This window comes from Boleophthalmus pectinirostris, unplaced genomic scaffold (assembly GCF_026225935.1).
Source record: "Boleophthalmus pectinirostris isolate CB_2022bp ecotype Guang Dong unplaced genomic scaffold, ASM2622593v1 HiC_scaffold_14, whole genome shotgun sequence".
NCBI lineage: Eukaryota > Metazoa > Chordata > Actinopteri > Gobiiformes > Gobiidae > Boleophthalmus > Boleophthalmus pectinirostris.
Genome location: NW_026571047.1, coordinates 26,013,695 through 26,037,537, shown reverse-complemented (window position 1 = coordinate 26,037,537; position 23,843 = coordinate 26,013,695). Strand labels below are relative to the sequence as shown.

The following is a 23,843-nucleotide window of genomic DNA, read 5'->3' as shown; positions in this document are numbered from 1 at the left end:
GGACTAAACTTAAAATCAGGATGAAAAATAGGACTAAACCAGGACTAAAACAAAAACTAGGACTAACCAGGACTAAACCAGGATGAAAATAGGACTAAACCAGGACTAACTAACCAGGACTAAAATAGGACTAAACTAGGACTAAACCAGGACTAAAACAGGACTAAACCAGGACTGACTAAAACTGAAATAGGACTAAACCAGGACTAACAGGACTAAACCAGGACTAAAAAACTAAACCAGGATGAAAAATAAACCAGGTCTAAACCAGGACTAAACCAGGACTGAAAGGACTAAACCAGGACTAAACCAGGACTGAATCAGGACTAAACCAGGATGGAAACCAGGACCAAACCAGGACCAAACCAGGACCAAACCAGGACTAAACCAGGATGAAAATAGGACTAAACCAGGGCTTAGGATGAAAACTCAGGACTAAGGTCAAAATTGAACTTAATGGCCTAATGGGTTAAACCTCACAAGAGTCAATTTTGCGTAATATATGACCTTTAAAAGAGGTACTACAATCACAACCAAACTTGGATTGCCAATGCTTTAACCTGCAGACTGAGAACACATACACACTTTTGTCAAGACAGGCCATGACTCTGAGTTGGACTAGCACTCGTATCTAGGGACACATACTGTATATAGGTCAAGTTTATGAAATTTAAAATCAAAATCATACTCACAGCTCCTTTAACGGACAGCAGCACATCTTAAAATGCCGTGACAGAACTTAAAACACATAAAATAAACATAACCGCACACATTGTCCTTGTCTGGCAGCTTCTCCCTGGCCCTCCCTGGTCCTTGCCCTCGCGCTGGCGTTGCCTCCGCTCTTCCTGCTTCTGTTTCGCCCTCTGACCTTTGGGTTTGTGGTTCTTTTCCTCAGGACAGACCGCCTCCACGAGCCCTCACATCCTCCCCACGGTCCTGGTGCTGTCTCTGCTGCTGCTCATCATCGCTCTGCTCGCCTGGTACTGCCTCAGGTACAGAACATTCAACTATTCAACTATTTTAATGGAGATTTTTATTATTTGACACCGGTCTCTTGTGATTTTTAATGCTGCTTATTTAGAATTTATTATTGACGTTTATATTTGTGTTCTGATCTTTGTTATTATATTATATTGTGATGTGTGAGCGACTGTGCCCAAGTAATTTCCCTTGTGGATCAATGAAGTTTGTCAAAGTCTAAGAACAGAATACAGTTCAGATAGTAATAAAAGTGTGAACGCAATAAGAATACAAAGGCAAATACAAATTAAGATATTTATGAGAAATAATAATGATAAAAGAAAAAAAAAACAACTGAAAATATAAATTACATATACTGTATTTTTCAGATTACAAGGCGCAGTATCAATAATGTTGAATTCTCTCGTCTATTTTCATACATAAGGTGCACCGGATTATAAGGTGCATTAAGTGAAACAAGCAGACGACACTTGAGATTCTTAGCCTAGACGTCCACGATCCATTGACAGATCGTGGCGTAATTCACCCGGCATTGCCCCTCTGTCTTGGTGAATGTGGATTATGAATGTGAATGTGGGTGGATCATTTAAGTTGGTTTTTTTTATTTCCTACGAGGACGACTCAAATATACACTGGGTAATAATGTGTTTAATGCAGCTTTGCGCACATTTGTTTATGTTTTACAGAAACAAAACTTAAAACCACATGGCTCATTTGCATAAACTATAAGCGCTGAAAAAAAACAGGTCACTCCTTGCCGGTCTTGGCGGTCAGATTTAGCGGTCGCTGTAATGCTTCGATAATCCATCAAGCGGTGTGGCTTTGTACCTTACCAGAGATGTACTAAAACATTTTGACAGATTTTTGAGCGTCGTGTACCACATAAAATCAGCTTGAGGTCAGTAAACACAACCAGAAATAATACAATAAGGCACACTGTCGATTTTTGAGAAAATTTAAGGATTTTAAGTGCACCTTATAGTCCAAAAAATACGGTATATGTATCTGTATTATCTTGGTCCATATTACACTATTTTCTGATTATTTACTGTTATTTATTTTCTGTTTATTTATTTATTGTATGGTCCATAATACGCTATTTTATGTTATAATGTTGTTTCCTCATCAAAAACAGACTTGGAGTTGTGTTTTGTTTCATTAACAGATGTTTAACACACAGACTTTGCATATTTAAGCTGAGAAAACATTCTCTTCCAGCTTGTGATGTATTACAGGAAGTGCTCCATTGTGTTTTTTAACTCCATACACCTTCACCAAAACCATCTGGATCATTTCTGAACTGCAGTTGCCAATTTCTACTGAACTAAATGTAAAAATGTAGCTGTTAACTTGAAAACTACCACTTCATGACATCAGAATGTGGAGCTTGGAGCATTTTGAGCTCTTATTTTTTGCTCAAACATGATTGAATGAAATAAAACACAATTCCAGGTCTGTTTTTTGAGAAGGTAACAGCATTATAACATGTCTTAAAGCTCACAATAGTCAATTTTGCGTAACATAACACTTTTAATAGATGTAAGATAAATGATGTTACATAATGTGGCTTTACAATCCAACAGCTTCAATATCCACCTGTTCAAAAACTTACTGCTGTTGTTAAACACGGAGAAACAGTTGAGGAAATCTGCTGCAAGTCTTCTTTATAACGCCCAGACTTTCACTTCTTCGTCATATTGTGATTGAGGTTTTGGACCCGAGCCAGACTCAAGTGGGACGGGCCAAGGGTGAGAGCCGCTTCCTCCTTTAGTCAGTGTGGGCGGAGTCTGTCCAGGAAGCTCCTCCGGCTGACACCCTCCTCACATGAGTCTGTACATGCAAAGAGTACACACACAGACCCGACCACTCACGGCACGGAAATTATCCAACAAAAAAATCAACTAAAACATTTGGAGATAGGCGTTGTTTTCGGGAGTTTATAGCTAATGAAAAGAAGCACTTTTTCTAGTTTCAGATGGTATGGATTTTGAAATTTCACCTCTAATCTCAACATTTTTATCACATTTTTTTACTATTTATCTTTTATTTGGACAAATTCTGTATTTAATCATTTTGTATTTTTATTTTTCTTAGGTTAAAAAACCAGAGGAAAGCAGTCGTCACAACAGTTGACAAAAAGATCCCAAATGGCATATTGGAAGAACAAGGTAAGCGCTGATTATATTTGATTTAAACCACATTTTTATATCATTTAAAGTAAAAAAGTTATCATTTTAAAGCCGTAGTTAAGGCAGCTTGTTAGTGTATCTGAAAGGTGTTTTGAAATAGCAGAGGTGAGAATCGATTCTGTGGTTCAGACTAACTTCCTGTGTTATTTGAATAAAGTTTTATGTTCACCTACACACTGTATATAGACTCGTTAGCCTCTATATTTCTGGTGGTGGCAGCAGCAGCAGCAGGTCTAAAGTTTTGCTTTCAATCTCTTAATATTTCAACACCTCAGTTTAACCTTTGTCATTTTAATAGATAACCCCTTTTAGATTGGTTAAGTTACAGCTGAAATCTGCAATGTGTTTTGTAAAGTCTGAAACAGGCTCTAGTAACTAAACTGCATTTCATTTTTAGTAGAAATTTGTCATATTTTTAAGGATTTTTTTTTTTGTTGAGATATGAATACGAGACACTTTTACAGACAAAAATCATCTACATAGGCCTCCTTTCATTTGAAAACTGAGTAACACCACATATTAATAGTTAACTACGTGGTAATTGGTTTTCTAATTACCTGTTACTTAGCTGTTAGTTGGTATTAATTAAACACTTATTAATGCCTCTTAAGATTTCAATGTATGCACAAAAACATCTACTTTAATGGGAAGAAAATAGTTAATGGGTTAGTACACAAAATACAGGCTTAGACAAAAATGCATTGAAAGTACTTTATAAATACTAACAAAGATCTAATGAATTAAGCACTTATTATGCACTATTACTATTATTTACTATTAACTAGCTATTAATATGTGGCCCCTAAACTAAACTGTTACCGAAAACTGTTTATAATTAAGCCAAGACAGAATAAGAAAGACATTAAAGTCCTAGGGATGCACCAATACTGATACTTGTATTTAAAAAATTGCTTAATCAGGTTAGTTTCCTATGATATTTGTTGAGAAAATATCCTTGTTGAGTCTTTAATTTGACGTAATACGACTATTTATGGGCTGATTTTGGTTTAGAATGTCTCACAATGTTTGGACTTGTCTTCATACAAAGCGTTTCCGTAGTGATTTGAAGGATTAATAAATAAAACGGTTGCAAAACACAATTGGATCCATTCCTATCCCAGTATCTGTTAATATCAGATATTGGCAGATACTCAAAGTCGTAGTATCAGTATCGGTATCAGAATTGCAAAAGCTGGATCGGTGCCTGACATTACTGACAAAAACAAAATAATAAATTCCTCACTATGAGATAAAAACTGACTCAGTGAACCACACTTTTACCTTTTTGAATTGGCGATTGCGAGTGTGGCTTGGCTGAGGTCTTCTATTTCTTTATAGTTCCTACTTTAGACTCATTATGTGTATGTCTAAAATAAGAAAAAAAATCATTGTAACGATTATTTTGGTCAATATTGAAATCACGATTACTCAAACTATAATTTTTTAGTTACACGATGCATCTACTCAACATTTCTTTCTCAAAAAAACAAACAAAAAACACTTTGTTATTGATAATTTACGCAAAACTTGAAATTGAAAATAAATAAAGGCTGCAGAAATGAACCTTAGAGCAGTTTTGCAATGTATAAAACATAAAATTAATACTTTGAACATGAAATAAGGCATAGAGAAACATAAATGTATCCAAAATAAACTATATATCCAGCTGTTCTACAATCTCTATACTTAAAAATACAATAAATATACTTATTTTTCTAAAAAATATCCCAAAATAAACTTCTTTAAGCTTCAATTATATGAGTTTGGAGCTTGTTTGCCACATCAAAATTCAATTAATTGCCCAGCCATAGTCTAAAATGTACTCAAGTTGCTGAAAATAACTTAAACTTTAAACTTTATCGATCCACAATTGGAATTATTTGGACACAGCAGCTCAAACATCACAATATAACATAATAACAAATCTAAATGAGTCACAAAAATAACAGTAGACAGGTGTTAAATAAGGCAGAATTATGTAAATGTAAATGTACAAGTCAAAATAAAATGGATAAATGTAGTAATGCAAATAAATATAGGAGGAGAAACAGTGCAAAGATAAAATAATGACTTGCATAAGGTTGAGTGGTTGTTTGGATCGTGGTCCTGTATCTCTCGCTGTATCTCCTCTGTTTGGGCGAAGCTGTAGGAGCCTGTTGGAGCCTGTTGGAGAATGAGCTCCTCTATCCCTCTATAAAAACGACATAAACTGCTGCACCGCCCTGTATTTTTAAGGTTACAAATTGCATACGGCGTTGGATTACAATGACCAGTCTGAACCACTTCATTTTATGTTTTAATACTCAATTAAATGACACTTTCTTTGTCCCAGTAGGAAATATAACGGCACACAGTGTAGTAAAGTGCACGTTTACAGGTTGATGTTTTAGGTTCTTTAAACAAACCATTAATTGTGCCTGCCTAGTGCCTCCGCTCAATTTCATTTCTCTCCAGCGACTAGGTCAGGAATCGGAATACACTAGGCTAGACGGTTCGCAAAAACCCCCGGACGCTGTAGACAGTTCACCGGCCAATCAGTGAAGAGCTGTGAAGCCATGACGTCAAACTCAAGCGTCTGTCTGGGTCCATTTTGTGGTTCAGCACAACAGTAAACAAAGCGGTCGAGATGGATGTAGACGAAGACAGACATTCTGTGTTGGCAACGATTCCTGAGATCAAGGATTTAAGGACGGAACAAAGTAGCCTGATTCATCAACTGGTTTCACTTCGTAGAAACCGTCTGACCTCGCAGCATTAGGATTCGTTCGCTCGACAGTAGGCGGGCACTTTTTTTATTTAACCAATCGTTGCTATTTGGTCGTGACGTATGTAATGAGCCGATAATGGAGCTAACTTGTATATTAAGCTTTTCCCAAATCCGGTAGGAAGAAGGGTAATAACGTCTTTCCTCTTGCTAAATTCACCAAACATTCTTTGTTCCGGCTTTAAATCCTCGATCTCGGGAATCGTTGCCAACACAGAATGTACGGCTCTTCGTTGATTGGCTGGTGCCCAAACTCACACTTCTTGGGTTTTTGCAAAATGTCTAGTGCAGGCATGTCCAAACTATGACCCGTGGGCCAAATGCGGCCCTCAGACCAATTTTTCTTGGCCCTCAGGCTTCCAGGTGAATTGGCCCAAATTACCTTGCATCAATTCAAAATTAACTTTTTACTGCAAGTTTTTTTTGAAAATCTACCTTGATAAAGCTGATATTTAATAATTAGTGTGTGATTTTAAGAATGTTAGCATGAGTAAAGACTGATAATTCACTCTAATGTGTTAAACATGCACATATTTCAATTATTCACTGTATTTAGCACCAGTCTACAGCCCTCGATCAGCCCTCTGCTTCGTCTGTGTTTAGACATGTGGCCCTTGATGAAAAAAGTTTGGACACTCCTGGTCTAGTGTATTCTGATTCCTGACCTAGTTGCTGGAGAGAAATGAAATTGAGCGGAGGCACTAGGTGGCGCCAGTCTGGGTGGGAACAAAGAGAACGTTTGGTGAATTTTATCAAGGGGAAAGACGTTGTTGCCCTTCTTCCTACGAGATTCTTCCTACGGGATTTGCTATTTAACCAACAGCAGCGGTTGGCTAAATATAAAAAGTTTCCACGAAGTGAAACTGGCTCATGAATCAGACTAGGATAGAGTAGCCACATCTGTACAAAAGTAAGCGTATGATGACTTTAAAATAATTATTGAAGTAAACGTTGGCTGGTCACGATAACAAATTTTGAAGCACAATATACTGGTACAGAGATATACTGTGATAAACGATAATATTTAAACTATTTTATTCCACTGAGACACAGAAAAATTAATAAAAATGTTGATTTATTCATTTATTTATGTATTTATTTTGGGCAAGTAAAAGATTAAAGTTCTTATACAATGGAACACGTAACATTAGTGAAATCATAACAGAAATAACCACAACAACAACAAAGAAAATGTTACTAAAAAGGAGTGGGAAGAAGAAAATTCACAAGACAAGACAATGAGTAATAGTTTTGTATAAACAGTATCATTAAAAAACAGGAGCTGCTACATATAAATAACAAAATGTACTATTAATTTGTAAACAATTAGCCATAGAAATCACTCATTCAAATTTTTACAGCTCAAATTTTATCGTATTGCAACAAAAATATTTCCAAATCTCCCCACTTTTACAAACAAACTCTACACACAATAAATATTCGTGAGAAAAAAGTTAAAGTAAAAAAATAGTTGTCAAAGAAAATACTGCAAGACTGACTCGGCAGAAACTCCTGTAGCTGATGAAGAGATAATGCACAGATGCAGATTTCAAAACAACAGACCACAAACATGAGGTGACACATGAAAAAAAGCTTGTTTACGCGTTGTAATTTCTATAATGTATTTTGTTTTAGATTTGGGATACAGTACTGAGTCCCTTTGCACCAGTTTACCCCCAGGTCTGGAATCCGTGGTGGTGGTGGTAGTTACGGGGGGCCGGACGTACTAACAAATGCGATGTGTTTTTGCAATGGTTTATAAAAATGGTGGACTAACTAACAAGCAACCCAGTCTTCTGCGTCTGAAAGTATCCGAGTTAATGATGTGAGGAATGTGCATGAGCAGGAAACAAGAGTAGATATGTTTTCTGACGTTTGGTAAAAGAGTTTCCTTATTGTCACTGCTGGAAGAAATACTTTTACCGGAAAAAGTAAAAGTAAAATCACGTGAAAAATCGACTTGAGTGAAAGTATTAAAGTACCTGTTTCAAATGTATGTTTAAGAGTAAAAAGTAAAAGTGTTTCTTGCAGATTTTGAGGTTTTTAGAGCTCAGATTATGAATGTGTTAAAAGTAATCTTCACCAGAACACGAACTGAAAAGTAATGATTTCAAGAATTACAATCAGTAATTCAGAATTCATGAATTCACTGACGTGACTCGACTGTCATTACGACACAGCCTTTATTTACTGAGCAGAAGTAGGAACATTGATTAGGATGGACTATTGCGCCGCACACGCCATGGACTGAACCAGGACTAACCTAGGACTGATTCCAGGACTAAACCAGGACTGAATTAGGACTAAACCTGGACTGAACCAGGAATAAAAAAGGAATAAACCAGGACTGAATTAGGACTAAACCAGGATTAAACCAGGACTGAACCAGGACTGAGTGTCAGGACCGGCCCACAGGACTAAAACAGGACTAAACCAGGATTTATCCCAGGACTAAACCAGAAGTAAACTAGGACTAAACCAGGACTAAGCCAGGCCTAAAATAGAACTAAACCAGGTCTAAACCAGGACTGATCTCAGGACTGATCTCAGGACTGAACCACAGGGACTAACCCAGAAGTGAACTAGGATTAAACCAGGACTAAACCAGGACTAAACCAGGACTAAACCAGGACTCTGTGCCTCACCAGGTATTATCACGCTTTGCGGACACCTGCTTCACGGGCTTTAGGCTTTCTCTCTGTCTCTCTCTCTCTCTCAAGTCCAAGATTAGTCTTGGTTTAGACCTGGTTTAGTCCTGGTTTAGATCTGGTTTAGTCCTGGTTTAGTTCTGGTTTAGAGCTAGTTTAGTTCTGGTTTAGTCCTAGTTTAGTCCTGGTTTATTCCTCCTTTAGTCCTCCTTTATTCCTGGTTTAATCCTGGTTTAGACCTGGTTTAGACCTGGTTTAGTCCTCCTTTAGTCCTCCTTTAGTCCTGGTTTAGTCCTGCTTTAGTCCTGCTTTAGTTCTGATAAGAGCTAGTTTAGTCCTGGTTTAGTCCTCCTTTAGTCCTCCTTTAGTCCTCCTTTAGTCCTCCTTTAGTCCTGGTTTAGACCTGGTTTAGATCTGGTTTAGTCCTAGTTTAGTTCTGGTTTAGAGCTAGTTTAGTTCTGGTTTAGTCCTCCTTTAGTCCTGGTTTAGTCCTCCTTTAGTCCTGGTTTAGTCCTGCTTTATTCCTGCTTTAGTTCTGATAAGAGCTAGTTTAGTCATGTTTTAGGCCTGTTTTAGTCCTGGTTTAGTCCTGGTTCATGTGTTGTAGTGTATGATTTATATTCTGTAGGTGTTTATGAATGGCATTAATGTTAATAACATCGATGGCGTCACGAATCGCCCACTCCCACTTAAAAAAAATCCCCTCTGCACCTCTGCACCTCTGCACCTCTGCATGTGAATGAAACTAAACAAAATCCAGGTCTGTTTGTGACGAGAAAACAACATTACAACATTGGAAAACAGACTAATATGGGCCCTTTAAGTTATGTAATTATATTTTATTCATAGCAGTGATCAGATTTGTGGATCCAGACCTTCTTGAAGACTGGGTTGGATTATTTTTTGCCCGTGTTGTTGTTGTGTGTGGGTTTTTCCTGCAGGGTCTTGTTTTACTAATACCTGGTGATCTCTGGAGATTTTTCACTGTTTTGTTGAAAATATTGAAATTTGAAATGTTTTTAAAATTCACACTAACATTTTTATCAGCAGAAATCGTACGTGGCTGTGTTCAGACTCTAAACTAGACCTAGACCAGGACTTAACTGGGACTAAACCAAAAACTTAACCAGGACTAGACTAAAGCAGGTCTACAACACAATTAAACCGGGACCAAACAAGGACTGAACCAGGACTAGAAGAGAAGCAAACCAGATCTGGATTAACACTAAACTGGGGATAAATAAAGAACTAGACCAGGATTTAACTGGGACTAAACCAGGATTAGACCAAGAGAAAACCAGGATCAAAACCAGTACTAGTCCAGCAACAAGGACTAGACCAGGACTACACCAAGACTAAACCAAGACTAAACCAGTACTAGACCCAAGACTACACAAGGACTAAACCAGGACTAGACTAAGACCAAACCAGTACTAGTCCAGCAACTAGAAATAGATTAAGACTAGACCAGGACTAAACCAAGACTAGACCAATACTAGACCCAAGACTACACCAGGACTACACCAGGACAAGACCAGGACTAAACCAAGACTAGACCAATGATTACACCAGGACTAGACCAGGACTAAACCAAGACTACCAAACCAAGACCAATACTTGACCCAAGACTACACCAGGACTACACTAGGACTAGACCAGGACTAAACCAAGACTAAACCAAGACTAAACCAAGACTAAATCAAGACTAGACCAGCACTAGACCAAAGACTACACCAGAACTAGACCAAGACCAAACCAGTACTAACGCAGCAACCAGGACTAAACCAAGACTAAACCAAGAGTAAACCAAGACAAGACCAAGACCAGACCAATACTAGACCCAAGACTAGACCAGGACTAAACCAAAACTAAACCAAGACTAGACCAGGACTAGACCAGGACTAGACCTAAGACTAATTCAAGACTAGATCAGTACTACACCCAAGACTACACCAGGACTAAACCAAGGCCAAACCAAGACTAAACCAAGAGTAAACCAAGACTAAACCAAGACTAGACCAGGACTAGACCAGGACTAGACCAGCACTAGACCAGCACTAGACCAGGACTAGACCAGGTCTAAGCAGAGATCAAACGAGTACTAGTGCAAGATTAGACCTGATCTGAACCATGACTAAACTAGGACTATGACAAGACCAAACCAGATCTACATCAAGACTAAACTGGGTCCAAAAAAGAACTAGACTAATACTAAATTAAATTAGACCAGAACTAAACCAGGCTAACAAGAAAACAAAACCAGGTCTAGACCACGACTAAAAAGGGCTCAAAGTGTGAACGCAGCCTCAGACTCACTTTTTAACCAAACCCAATCAAACTTTTTACATGTTTTACCTCGTTTATTTCACTAACATTTACATTTTTATGATTTCCCTGCGGCGTACAGAGCAGCAGACCGTCGTCCTCCTGCCTCGATCTCCTTCAGCCTCCAAGACTTACTTCCCAATCCCGCTGGACCACCTGGAGGAGGAATATCGGATACGATCTGCCGATGATGGAAAGCTCTTCAGGGAGGAGTACAATGTAAGTATACGTATATTAACAGGTGGTTTTTGAAGTACTATTTACTCCAACTGTGTAATTACAAAGTTGTGAGTCAATGCAAGGAACCCGGTATTTTTGTCTGATCCTCTGCAAAGTCCGTGTTATTAAATATGTGGTAAGATCCAGCTGATTTGATGTAACATGTACTTGATAGGCTGATAATAGACGGGTACTTTGGATACACATTAGACATACACATATTATGGTTACTTAATGACGGTTCAATCATTTGTTGAGTTTTAAAACGGGTATTTATAAGTGTAGGTTAGTGCATGTTTTGCCCGTAGACTAGGGGTGTAACTGTACACAAAAATCACGGTTCATTATGTACTTCGATTTTAAGGTCACGATTCGGTTCATTTTCAGAACAAACCCATTTGCTTGTTGTTTATTTGTGTTTTTCTTAAACCAACAATTTGTTTTAACATTACACAAACGGGAAAATAAAATAAATGCAAAGTGCTGCTTGGTAATACTAATAAGTTAAATCAAATATTCTCAAATAAGCAACAAATGTATGAAATATTATAAAAATAATAATAATAATAATAAATTCCTTGTGAACAGTAAGAAAAGCTTTTTAAAAATCACTAACAGTTCCAGCATGAAGTTTTACTCAGGGCCTTGCGGGTAAAAACGACAAAATATTTTATTAGAAGTGCCTTTCGTTTAGACGGTGGTGGCATTTTGGGGCTTAAAAATGCAAAAATCTGAAACCATACTTGAGAGTGGAAAAGTTGAATACGCTCCACCGTAGCGTTTCCATCTACACTGCCCAAGACGCAAAACTCTGGTCAGATCTGCTCAGGTCGCGTACGCGTTTACATCACGTACATCACCACCGAGCCGCCTGGCATGCTTACTCAATCGAAATCCACACACTTTTGCATCACCGTACGCACGCAGATTTCCTCCTGAAAACGCTCGTCTAAACCCGGAATAAAAAGTGAAGACGCGATGCCACTTTGCATCTTCTGTTCAGACCGTTATCATATAAACGTAGCCTCAATCTTCATATTTTTGGCCAGAAAAACCCACTTGTCCACATGGTCTACAGTGAGTGCAGATCTGCTTGGGGAGATTCTGTGCTGACAAAAGGTGAAAGTGATGACTGTGGCATGAGTTTTACAAGGATTCACGTGGTTCGGAGGGATGTAGTCAAGGTGGGAGGCAATTGTGGTTAAGGCGGTTTCCCTAACTATAAAGCACCACGGGAAACACTGCCACCCCAATCACAGATGAGTTCCCTTGTAAATATTAAAGAACCGAGCCTTCCATGTCGCTGCACATGTAGAGGTGGAATGTTAACACACCCAAACTGCGCAAATTCACTCGTGCACATCCCTGCACCGAACCAAACATCTTATGAATTCATGTACCGTTACACCATGGATCTATTAAAATAACTGGATAGGGTGTTGCTGCTTGTAGCTGACTCCAGTTGATGTAGTGGGCTGTCACTGGTACTACAGTGGAAAAAATCCCCTGGGCTGAGAAAGGATTTTCCTCTTAGAGCGCAATGTAATCACAAACTGCTCGTGTTCGTCTGACAGGGCATCTACAACTTTCAAAAATGTCAGATTTTGTGCCGATTTTTACCTAATTTTAAATCATAAACTTTTTCTCAGCTCAAAATCCTTCAGTTTTCTTAAAAAATGTTTTATAATCATTCGCTCCAACTCCGCTCTAGCTCCTCTCGCTCTGATTGGTCAAAGCGATCATGTGATACTCGAGGCCGCGCTCCGTGCATGCGCTCACGTGCATTTGTGGAAGGAAGTGAGCATGGGTGTGCTTCTGGCTCCATCGACTCTGCCTCCAGTTCACTTTATATTAAAAAAAACTCTCACTCATTTCATCATTTTGGTCTTAAAATCTTCGAATTAACCCGCTCTACGTGATCCTGGTGTTTTTATTTCGCAATTTTGTCCATAAATAAAGACATGAACATTAATAAGAGACAAATCAGGTGCGTTTTTTTCCCGAAGATTGCTCTCGTAGGTACAACTGGATTGATTGACAACATTGCAAAGCGCCTACTCCCTGCTAAACCTTTACTTTCAACAGCCTCGCTCACGATTGGCTCTTTGGTTGCTATGATACTCGTGATCAGAAATCCAAACATGCAACTCCAAATTCATCCCTATAACTGTAAGCCTCGATGAGCTTCATTTGACTGGAGCCGAACGCTACAGGTGCCGTCACACTCCCTTAGTCCACTTCTTTACACAGTTTATGGTTTTGCCCAAAGACACAATGGCAGTGTGAACATTGAGGAAGTGAAACTGCCAGCTGTTATTTTTGTGCTTTAACACCTAAAGAGAGTTGAGGCTAAACACAGAAAGAATGAAACACTTTTACTGATGTGTTAAGTTTGCATAACACAAATTAAAAAATAAAAAATGTGAGTTAAGTGTAAAGTTTTAGTAGTACTTTTAACAGATTTAACCGTGACTTTTGTTATTAATTTGCTTAAATGCGTTGTCTTTTGTTCAGCGTTACTTCTCATCCACGATTCAGGGCAGTTTTATTATTGCAAAGTCTTACACAGTATTACAAAGCTGTTACTGTGATAATACTGCACCATAGACTTTATTACATAGGACTAGCAGTAGCAGTAACTTGAACATTGTACTTGTACTTTAAATTTGTCTCTAAGCCTATTACACACTTTTATCACTTCTTAATAAAACTCATGATAAAAATGTACGAGAGAATTTGAATTTATTATATAGTTGTAGTAGTAGGAGGAGGAGTAGTAGGAGTAGTAGTAGGAGGAGGAGGAGGAGTAGTAGAAGTAGTAGCAATAGTAGTAGTAGTAGTAGCAGCAGCAGCAGTAGTAGCAGTAGTAGTAGTAGCAGCAGCAAGTAGCAGTAGCAGTAGCAGTAGTAGCAGTAGTAGCAGTAGTAGTAGTAGCAGTAGTAGCAGTAGCAGCAGTAGCAGCAGTAGCAGCAGTAGCAGTAGTAGCAGTAGTAGCAGTAGTAGCAGTAGTAGCAGTAGTAGCAGTAGCAGTAGCAGTAGTAGCAGTAGCAGCAGTAGCAGCAGTAGTAGTAGTAGTAGTAGCAATAGCAGCAGTAGCAGTAGTAGCAGTAGTAGTAGTAGTAGTAGCAGCAGTAGCAGCAGTAGCAGTAGTAGCAGTAGCAGCAGTAGCAGCAGTAGCAGCAGTAGCAGCAGTAGCAGCAGTAGCAGTAGCAGTAGCAGTAGCAGTAGCAGTAGTAGCAGTAGCAGCAGTAGTAGCAGTAGTAGTAGTAGTAGTAGTAGCAGCAGTAGCAGTAGTAGTAGTAGTCATTGTCGTCGTAGTAGTAGTACCTTGTAGAGCTGCTCGATCATGGAAAAAAATCATTATCATGATTGTTATGGTCAATAATGAAATCACAATCATTCAGAGGATTTTTTGTTACACGATACATTTATTTAGCATTTCTCCCTCTCAAAAAAAAAAAAATAAATACTAACAAAAAACACTTTGGTATTGATAATTTATGTAAAACCTCCAAATTGAAAATAAATATAGGCTACAAATATGAACTTTAGAGCAGTTTTGCAATGAATAAAATATACTTTGAACATGAAATAATCCGTAGAAAAACATAAATGTATCCAAAATAAACTATATATCCAGCTGTTCTACATTCTCTATATTTAAATAACAGAATAATCATACTTATTTGTATTAAAAAATATCCCAAAATAAACTAAATAAGCTTTAAATCATTTCAACTTGATTATATGAGTTTGGAGATAATTTGACACACAAATCGAAATCGTGATCAAAATTCAATTAATTGCACAGCCTTAGTACCTTGAAGATTTTTTAAAGCAGACATATTATTAAGCATTTTAGACATTTTAGTCATGTTATAGTTATTTCCTCTCACCATTTACTCTCTCGAAGTTTTATTTGAAGTGACTTGTGCATGTTTGAGCAATCCTTAAAGATCCTACATTGCGCAAAAAATAAATTCTTGTGATTGTTAGAATGCCGTTACCTCATCAAAAACATACCCAAGGTTGTGTTTTGTTTTATTCACACTTTTGAGTAATCCTGCTTGATTAGTCTGTCTTTATCAACAAAGCTCAAAATGCTCTGTTCCACCTTGTGATGTCATGAAGCTGTAGTTTTCGAGTTTGCAGCTACCAACTCACGCTTGATTTTTTTTCTTAATCTCAATTTTTTTTTAATTATCCAATATTGGCTAACTGCATTACACAACTTTACCACGTCTTTTTATAGTACCACACCTTTTTATGATTCATTTGTATGGTCACGTATTCTCACCTCGTCAGTGGCACATGCCCACACACACACACCTTCAAAAGTACCATATGTTATTTAAGTTTATGAGGATATGACCAGAGTGAGTCAGTATGAAGAAGCGTGTGATTTGAGTGAGAGGAGGAAGTCGGTGTGTATGGCCCGTTTACTGTCACTGGTGCAGAGGAAGTGCCCACAGCAGTAACACACACACACACATACAAACACACACCGGTGCAATAGACCCGCTATAGGGAGGTTGTGTATGTGGCATCTGTGAGCTCTTGATTATCAAGTTTGACATATTTAAATCAAGGTCATTGTGATTTTGTTGTACAATGGAAAGCACCTATACTGCACTATATATACTGTAGGAGTAGTAGGAGCAGTAGTAGCAGTAGTAGCAGTAGCAATAGTAGTAGTAGCATAGTAGTAGTAGTAGTAGTAGTAGTAGTAGTAGTAGTAGTAGTAGTAGCAGTAGTAGTAGTAGTAGTAGCAGTAGTAGTAGTAGTAGCAGTAGTAGTAATAGTAGTAGTAGCAGTAGTAGTAGTAGTAGCAGTAATAGTAGTAGTAGTAGTAGTAGTAGTAGTAGTAGTAGCAGTAGTAGTAGTAGTAGTAGTAGTAGTAGTAGTAGTAGTAGTAGTAGTAGTAGTAGTAGTAGCAGTAGTAGTAGTAGTAGTAGTAGCAGTAGTAGTAGTAGTAGTAGTAGTAGTAGTAGTAGTAGCAGTAGTAGTAGTAGTAGTAGTAGTAGTAGTAGTAGTAGTAGCAGTAGTAGTAGTAGCAGCAGCAGCAGCAGTAGTAGTAGTAGTAGTAGTAGCATTAGTAGCAGTAGTAGTAGTAATAGTAGTAGTAGCAGTAGTAGTAGTAGCAACAGTAGTAGCAGCAGTAGTAGTAGTAGTAGTAGTAGTAGCATTAGTAGCAGTAGTAGTAGTAGCAGTAGTAGGAATAGTAGTAGCAGCAGTAGCAGTAGTAGTAGTAGTAGCAGTAGTAGTAGTAGTAGTAGTAGTAGTAGCAGTAGTAGTAGTAGTAGTAGTAGTAGTAGTAGTAGTAGTAGTAGTAGTAGTAGTAGCAGTAGTAGTAGTAGTAGTAGCAGTAGTAGTAGCAGTAGTAGCAGTAGTAGTAGTAGTAGTAGTAGTAGTAGTAGCAGCAGCAGCAGCAGCAGCAGCAGCAGCAGCAGTAGTTGTAGTAGTAATAATAGTAATAGAAGTAGTAGGAGGAGGAATATTAGTAGATATAAATAGATTAATAAACTCTAGAACAAATGTGTGCAGTAGTTGTAGCAGCAGACATAGTAGTAGTAATAGTAAAAGTAGTGGGAGGAGGAGTAGTCATAGTAGCCATAGAGGTCATAGGAGGAGGATGAACTGTAGCTGTGATTATAGGCAGATTAATAAAATCTAGAACAAATGTGTGGTAACACTGGCCTAGTGCATCAAAAGTTAGATGATCTGTTAGTAGTAGTAGCAGTAGTAGTAGTACAACTTGTAACTCAGCTGTGGTTCATTACACATGTTTTATGATTAAGTGAGATTCAGGAGCTGGACCACGCCTCAACCTCCTCTCCAGCCAAACACGACTTATCTCAACCACGCCGTAAGCCCTAATTATACAACCTGTCCAACATCGTCCGAATCAGCTTTCTCCACACCCTCCCTCCCACCCGTGTTGTTTTGAATCAGCTGGGTAACCATTTTGGATTGGAGATTGTACCCCCACTCTAAGTCTCCCCCAGCCAACACATCTATCCGCCGTCAAAAAATATCTTTACTGTATTCCACTGTTGAGGCGTGGTCCTTGCTAGTGAATACATTCGACAAAATAGTGTGGAAATACTGAGTGTCTAGCACTAACACAACAAGCATTAACACTGACCACTGATTTTGTATTGTTTGATTTTGTAATACCTGACTCACTGTTTTGTTTTGTACAGTCTTTACCGGGCGGACATGTCCAGGGCACATATGAAGAGGCCAACAGAGAAGACAACAAGGAGAAGAACAGATACCCCAACATCCTCCCATGTGAGTCCTGCACTACAACTACTGCAAAACATACTGTAAAATACTCTCCATGACCGATACCGATACCTATTTTTAATAAACCAATGGCGGAAGTTCTGATCATATTTTATAGGGAAGATTTTCATAATTCCCAAAAACAAACAAACTCACCCTGTTTCAGCACAATCTTGTGAACAAGATCTGGTATTTTAAAGGGATACATCACAAACATGACAAACGAAATCATATCTTAAGAAGCAGTGAAAGAAACCAAAATGTTTAAAAGTCCTATATTACACAAAATGTACTCATGGCAAATATTGTCAAAAATGCGTTTGTCACTCATATATTCTACCCATACACTGTAAACCTGAATAAGTTACAAGAACTCAAAAAAATTGAGGCAACCGATTGCCTTGTTAATGAATTTAAAAGTCACAATCTTCCAGAGATTAAAAGATTGGCTTGCTTGTATCTTGTACTTTTTGATAACAGCTGAATTAAAAGTGCTCATTCAGCTCAACTCAGATATTTGCAATCAGAGTTTTCAAACTCCTGGAATAATTTCAGTACAAATTCAGTTATGTATTTAATCCATGATTTTTGTACACACATTGTACTTACAATCCAGTATATCTACACACATTGTAGTATAATATATAGTAGTAAGCATATATAGACACATATATGCTTAGATTATACACACTGTAGGAGGGTTCCCCAGATGAAAATATATAAATAATGTATATAGTTTAATAATATATACATACTTACATACATTACACATTATAGTATACACATAATACATTATACACACATTAGATGTTATTTTTTAACAAATTAATTCTACTAAGTTGTACCTTCGTCTATGTTTTTAAGTTACACTCACTTATAACCACAATAGTTCCCTTTAATCAAAACATGTTAGTTAAAGTTACTCAAAAAAGAAGAAAAATAGAAGAACTATTTCTAAAACTTGATCTATTAGTTTGAACTTTCAGGTTTACAGTGATAGTGGGAAGAGTAACTGAAATCTATAGGCTTCTGCTGCAACCATAGACTGTGTGTATAAAGATATATAACTTCCAAATAGGAAGTGAGCATGGAGGCACTTCCGGCTCCATCAACTCTGGCTCCAATTGACATTACACTGAAAATATCACCATAACTTCTGCATTGAGCCTTGTTATTTTGGTCTTAAAATGGTCGTATTTGCCAGCTCTACTTGATCCTGGTGTTTTTATTTCACTATTTTGTCTGTTAATTATGACTACTTGTGATTTTGCTGTTTTGTCTACTTAAAAAAAATAATAATTTAAATACTGCTACCTTTATGAGCCGAACCCTCCCAATACACAAACGTCCACTCGCTCTGAAATACACCCCACACCCAAACTAAAATGTAAAGAAAATAATCATGTTTTCGCACTGTCACATCTGCTCTAATGTAATTCCAATAGGTCCTTGTTCAACCTTCTATTTTCCTAAGCCTGATTTAACCTGTGCTTTTCCACGTCCAGACGATCATTCCAGAGTGGTGTTGACTCAGCTGGAGGGAGTTCCCACTTCAGACTACATCAACGCTTCCTATATCGACGTGAGCCCTATTTTCAAAACTTACAGTCACATTTTAAAAGTGCACATGACGGCTTTTTATATAGTTATTTTGTGGTTTGGTAGGTTAGTACCTCTTGTTTGGCAGTTCGTGGTGAAAAAGTTGACATGAAAGTTCAAAAATACAGGAAGTAGCAGTTCATGCCTCTACCTTTGTCATCAATACGGACAATTTACACTCAAGGAAGACAGTTTAAACATTCATTAAACAAAATAATGACTGTAATAATATTTTAAAGTCTAATTATAGCTATTGTGGTATGGAATTTCCTCTACATAAGTCATGTTTGCTGCTTTTTCCAGCAAGGAAGTAAAATCATAAACTTGATTCAAATACAAAAAAAATAAATAAAATAAAATAGGTGAGATTTTTAATAAAACCTTAAAAGTCACATGCTCTGTTCCACCTTGTGATGTCATGAAGGGTAGTTTCCAAGTTAACAGCTCCTTTTTCCTTTAGTTAAGTAGAGATTGTCAATTCTAGAGCTGAAATTATAACTTAAATTAAAATATAATGATATAATAATGACCGTCATATGCACTTTTAATAAAAAACTAAATTATCTACTGCGTATTTAAGTGTTCTGATTTTTCCTACAGGGTTTTACGGAAAAGAACAAATTCATAGCAGCACAAGGTAATAAAAAAACACAGAAAAAGATTTGAAAGTTTGACTTATTTTTAGCTAAGATCCTAAGTTGAATGTTTTGTTTTGCAGGTCCGAAAGAAGACACAGTGGCAGATTTCTGGCGAATGATTTGGGAACAGAAAGTAGCGACAGTTGTCATGTTGACAAATCTGAAAGAGAGAAAAGAGGTGAGTACATGGTTTATTTTAATGTCTTATTTTGCAATTTAGCAAGAAAATTAAAACACTTTACGCCGTCCACCCACTTCTCCTGACATGAGACATAAAAAAAATAACAAATATAACAGGACTGTCCTATAGTGACCTGAGACTAAACCAAGACTAAACCAGAAATGAACCCGGACTGAGTGTCGCTCCATGTGTTCAGAGTTCTCTCTCTCGCTTTGAAGTCCAAGATGTGTTCTGGTTTAGTCTTGGTGTAGTCCTGGTTTAGACCTGGTTTAGACCTGGCTTAGTCCTGGTTTAGTCCAGGTTTAGACCTGGTTTAGTCCAGGTTTAGACCTGGTTTAGCCCTGGTTTAGACCTGGTTTAGTCCTGGTTTAGTCCAGGTTTAGACCTGGTTTAGACCTGGTTTAGTCCAGGTTTAGATCTGGATTAGTCCTGGTTTAAACCTGGTTCAGTCCTGGTTTAGTCTTGGTTTTGGCCTGGTGTAGTCCTGGTTTAGTCCTGGTTTAGACCTGGTTTAGTCCTTAGTCCGCGGCTAAACCGCGAGTCGGGCGGATGACGTGATGAAAAATAATATTTTAATTAAATTCGGGCAGGTGGCGGTTTCACTACTCAAATAAAAAACTCTGAACTTGGAGCAAATAGGAGGAGACCGAGCGGATGGTGGGCAGGTGCGGTTTTGAAAAACTGTGGTTGCAAATGGATAGTGAGCAGATGATGAGTTTTGCGATGCGGTTGCGAATGAAAAAGTTGCCCATCCGCGCATCTCTACTTCAGACCGAGCAGTGCTTCCTGTTAGCTTCACACCCCCAGAGAATGTTGACACCTACAGCTGCAAAATATTAATAAACATGGTACATAAAATGATATCCTATAGCATTGTGGTCACTCTTTATAACCATCATTTTGAATATTTTTAGAAGTTTTAACTATTCGAGAGCCTTTTTGTCCCCCAATCCATAATTGTAGCAACTGCCCCATTCAGTAGTTTGTAAAGTGAAAGTAAAATACACTCACGTATGACTCTTTCTCTTAGAGTATATTTAGTAACATTTATTGTAACTTTTTTTATTACTCAACCTGCCCCATGTGATTTTTCTGAAAGATCAGCCTTTTTATATTGCAGTAGTGTGAATAATAGTCTTTATTTGTCCATTTCTTCACAAAGAAATCAAAATTGGACCTTTCACCCCATTTCACCCGAACATTACAAACATAAAATACAATACAATACGACATGAAGAAGACTACGTGGACCCGACCGGAAGATGAATAAGCAGACAAATAAACACTGAATACGGAATAAACACTGCAGCATTACATGAGGGGAGGGGGGAGGAGGCTAGAATAAAGACAATATATGAAATACATGGGGAATTTAATTTGTTTATGGACCTGAGTTATTGCACGAATGTGATGGGGGAATAACAATATCGCAGTAGTAGTTTTATAGTACGTAGTGTATGTAGTTTAAATGATTGTCTCTTTTGATATGCCTTAAATAAATAGGAAATACATCAATGTGGCTGCCATTTTAACCTCAGTTATTATCGCAAGTCATAAACAATCTTTAAATGGCTCATATTACGCTATTTTATTTCCTCATCACAAACAAACCTGGACTTGTGCTTTGTTTCATTCACACATTTTAAAGGGGCAGTCAGGAATTTTGGACATAGGACCTCATTTCTTAGTTAGACACTTTTTAAAATATTCCATTCAGTCCTTGTATTTGCAGAGGTCACTGGTGCTAGGCTAGTGCATGTCAATGGCCATAGTTATCCCGCCACTAAAAACAGTCTTACTCACTCCACAAAACACCCGAAGCAAATATATTATTACACCAGACTATTGATGTAAATGTTTGTGTTGATAGAATCAGTTTAGAAGTAAAACCAACCTTGTATTTGAAGGATTTATGTCTGAGCAGCAGCAGCGAGTTGTACTTCCTGACAGAAAGCTCGGCAGCGGCGGACTAATATATGAGAAAATAGTCCCTCAACATGCGACGATTCATGCGATGATTATTGATTATGAATTATTCTTTCAACACAGACCTTTACATCGACAGTCTGGTGTAATAATAGTTTTGTTTCGGGTGTTTTGTGGAGTGGGTAAGACTGTTTTTAGTGCAAGGGTGCTCAATACATCGATCGCGATCTACCAGTCGATCGCCAAGGTCGTGTGGGTAGATCGCCGTGTCTCGTCTCGGACTCGCGTTTGGACTCGGTCTTGTCTCTCCCTCAAGGTCTGACACTCAACAAATGCGATCATATTTCATTACAGCCGCTGCTGTTGGACTCACGGCACATCACAAACACACACGCTCCCTATGCACGGCTCGTCTGCAACAGCGTGTGCCCTCGTGTACCAGCGTGCATCACAGGGCAGGTTAAACTTCCTAAACATCCGACCTGTCCATCTGCCTCACGTCAGCACGCCGCCCCTCGCCTTTTCACGCTCTCGCTCCTTCCTGCGTACAGCGAAAACAAACCCCTTCCACAGTGCGCTGATTAGAAGAGCAAGACCAAACGTGAAGCAAAAAGGAGTCTAAATTTGTGTTCCAATGTTGGCACAAAGCAGGTCTACAACATAGAGCAGATCTACAGAACAGACCTACTGCCACATTTGGCTGAAGTTCACCTAACAAAAGTGCACAAATGCATCTGTGTTTGTCACGATGTGCGTTTGGTTTGGTAAACGTGCAGAGGCTGGTAAATATCACTGCAAAACCAGAAAAGAATGCAACTCCAGTTTGGAACTTTAAAAAACAGGTTTAAAAATCTTCCTTCACTTTTTTCACAGTTTTGTGTAAAGTGCCAGAGGAAGTTCTCTTAAAGAAGGGGTTCTCAAACTGTGGGTGAGGGTCCAAAAAAGGGGCACAGAGTGTTTCAGTGCAGTTTGCTTGGCTTTGTATTAGGTAGATCATTTTGACTTGGTCATTTTGTAAGTAGCTCGCATGCTGAAAAAGTGTGAGCACCCCTGTTTTAGTGGCAGGATAACTATGGCCATTGACATGCACTAGTCTAGCACCAGTGACCTCTGCAAATACAAGGACTGGATGGAATATTTAAAAAAGTGTCTCCACACGTCTCCAACACTCTGGCTCACTAGGACTAACCTATGTCCACAATTGTCCCTTTAAAACCCAAACCCTGCATATTTATGTCATGTGGTAATACAGTAATTACACCTTCACTAGAATCATTTGGATAATATTAGCCCTGGAATTGCCAATCTCTGCTGAAAAAAAGGTAAAAGGCAGATGTTCACTTGAAATTTTTGAGCTTTGGAGGTGTAGACAGACTAATAAACCAGTATTTTTCAAAACACGTGTGAATGAAACAAAACACAACTCTCGGTACGTTTTTGAGGAGGAAACAATAACACGGCTTAAAGCTCACATAGATTTAACCACAGCGTTTAAATATTTTTTGCAAACGCTGATTTTAAAATACACATTACCTTCGTCCTCCTCCTCCACTCCCTCTCGAGACACAAATCGTCCTGTCCTCTCCTCATCCCCCGTGAACGAGGTCTGGCCCGATCAATACGAGGAGAAATGGAGAGGATTTGAATCAGTGCGCGCCCCGTTAAAATCAATGAGAACATAATGGTGTGATGAAGTCCTGGAGGGAGTATCAGTAGAGGCCTGTGGGGGCTTAAATTAAGAGAGGACCCCTGTCTCTGTCTCTCGGTGTTATATAGACAGACTGCTCTATGAGTGGAGCGAGGTTTGCCTTTTCAAAGTCATAGGACAGCACTGATTTTCAATATATGTGAATGACACGAATGAATATGCAGATTTAAGACAGTTTTGCTAGGACCTTTTTCAATCAAATGCAAAGTTACATTTTGTTTTTAAAGGTCCTATATTACGCAAAATTGACTCTTGTGAGCTTTAAGCCATGTTATAATGCCGTGACCTCATCATAAACATACCTGGAGTTGTGTTTTGTTTCATTCACGCATGTTTGAGCAGTGGCGGAGTCAGCAATTTGGGGGCCCAAGGTCGAA

General features: G+C 38.3%; 1 protein-coding gene across 5 annotated transcripts in view; it reads left to right on the top strand.

Moving 5' to 3' along the window:
* Positions 1 to 23,843, top strand: part of ptprea (protein tyrosine phosphatase receptor type Ea) — a 221,838-nt gene that overhangs the window by 173,097 nt on the left and 24,898 nt on the right. For 2 of the 5 annotated variants that reach the window (XM_055150269.1, XM_020940688.2), the window contains exons 5-12: positions 896 to 992; positions 3,076 to 3,149; positions 7,570 to 7,614; positions 10,990 to 11,126; positions 17,330 to 17,420; positions 18,920 to 18,996; positions 19,614 to 19,650; positions 19,732 to 19,829. In XM_055150269.1, coding sequence (XP_055006244.1) covers positions 896 to 992; positions 3,076 to 3,149; positions 7,570 to 7,614; positions 10,990 to 11,126; positions 17,330 to 17,420; positions 18,920 to 18,996; positions 19,614 to 19,650; positions 19,732 to 19,829 — 656 coding nt within the window. Of the gene's footprint in view, positions 1 to 895; positions 993 to 2,811; positions 2,960 to 3,075; positions 3,150 to 7,569; positions 7,615 to 10,989; positions 11,127 to 17,329; positions 17,421 to 18,919; positions 18,997 to 19,613; positions 19,651 to 19,731; positions 19,830 to 23,843 lie in introns of those variants that run through there. The other 3 variants (XM_020940689.2, XM_055150270.1, XM_020940690.2) reach the window with 3 other exon arrangements.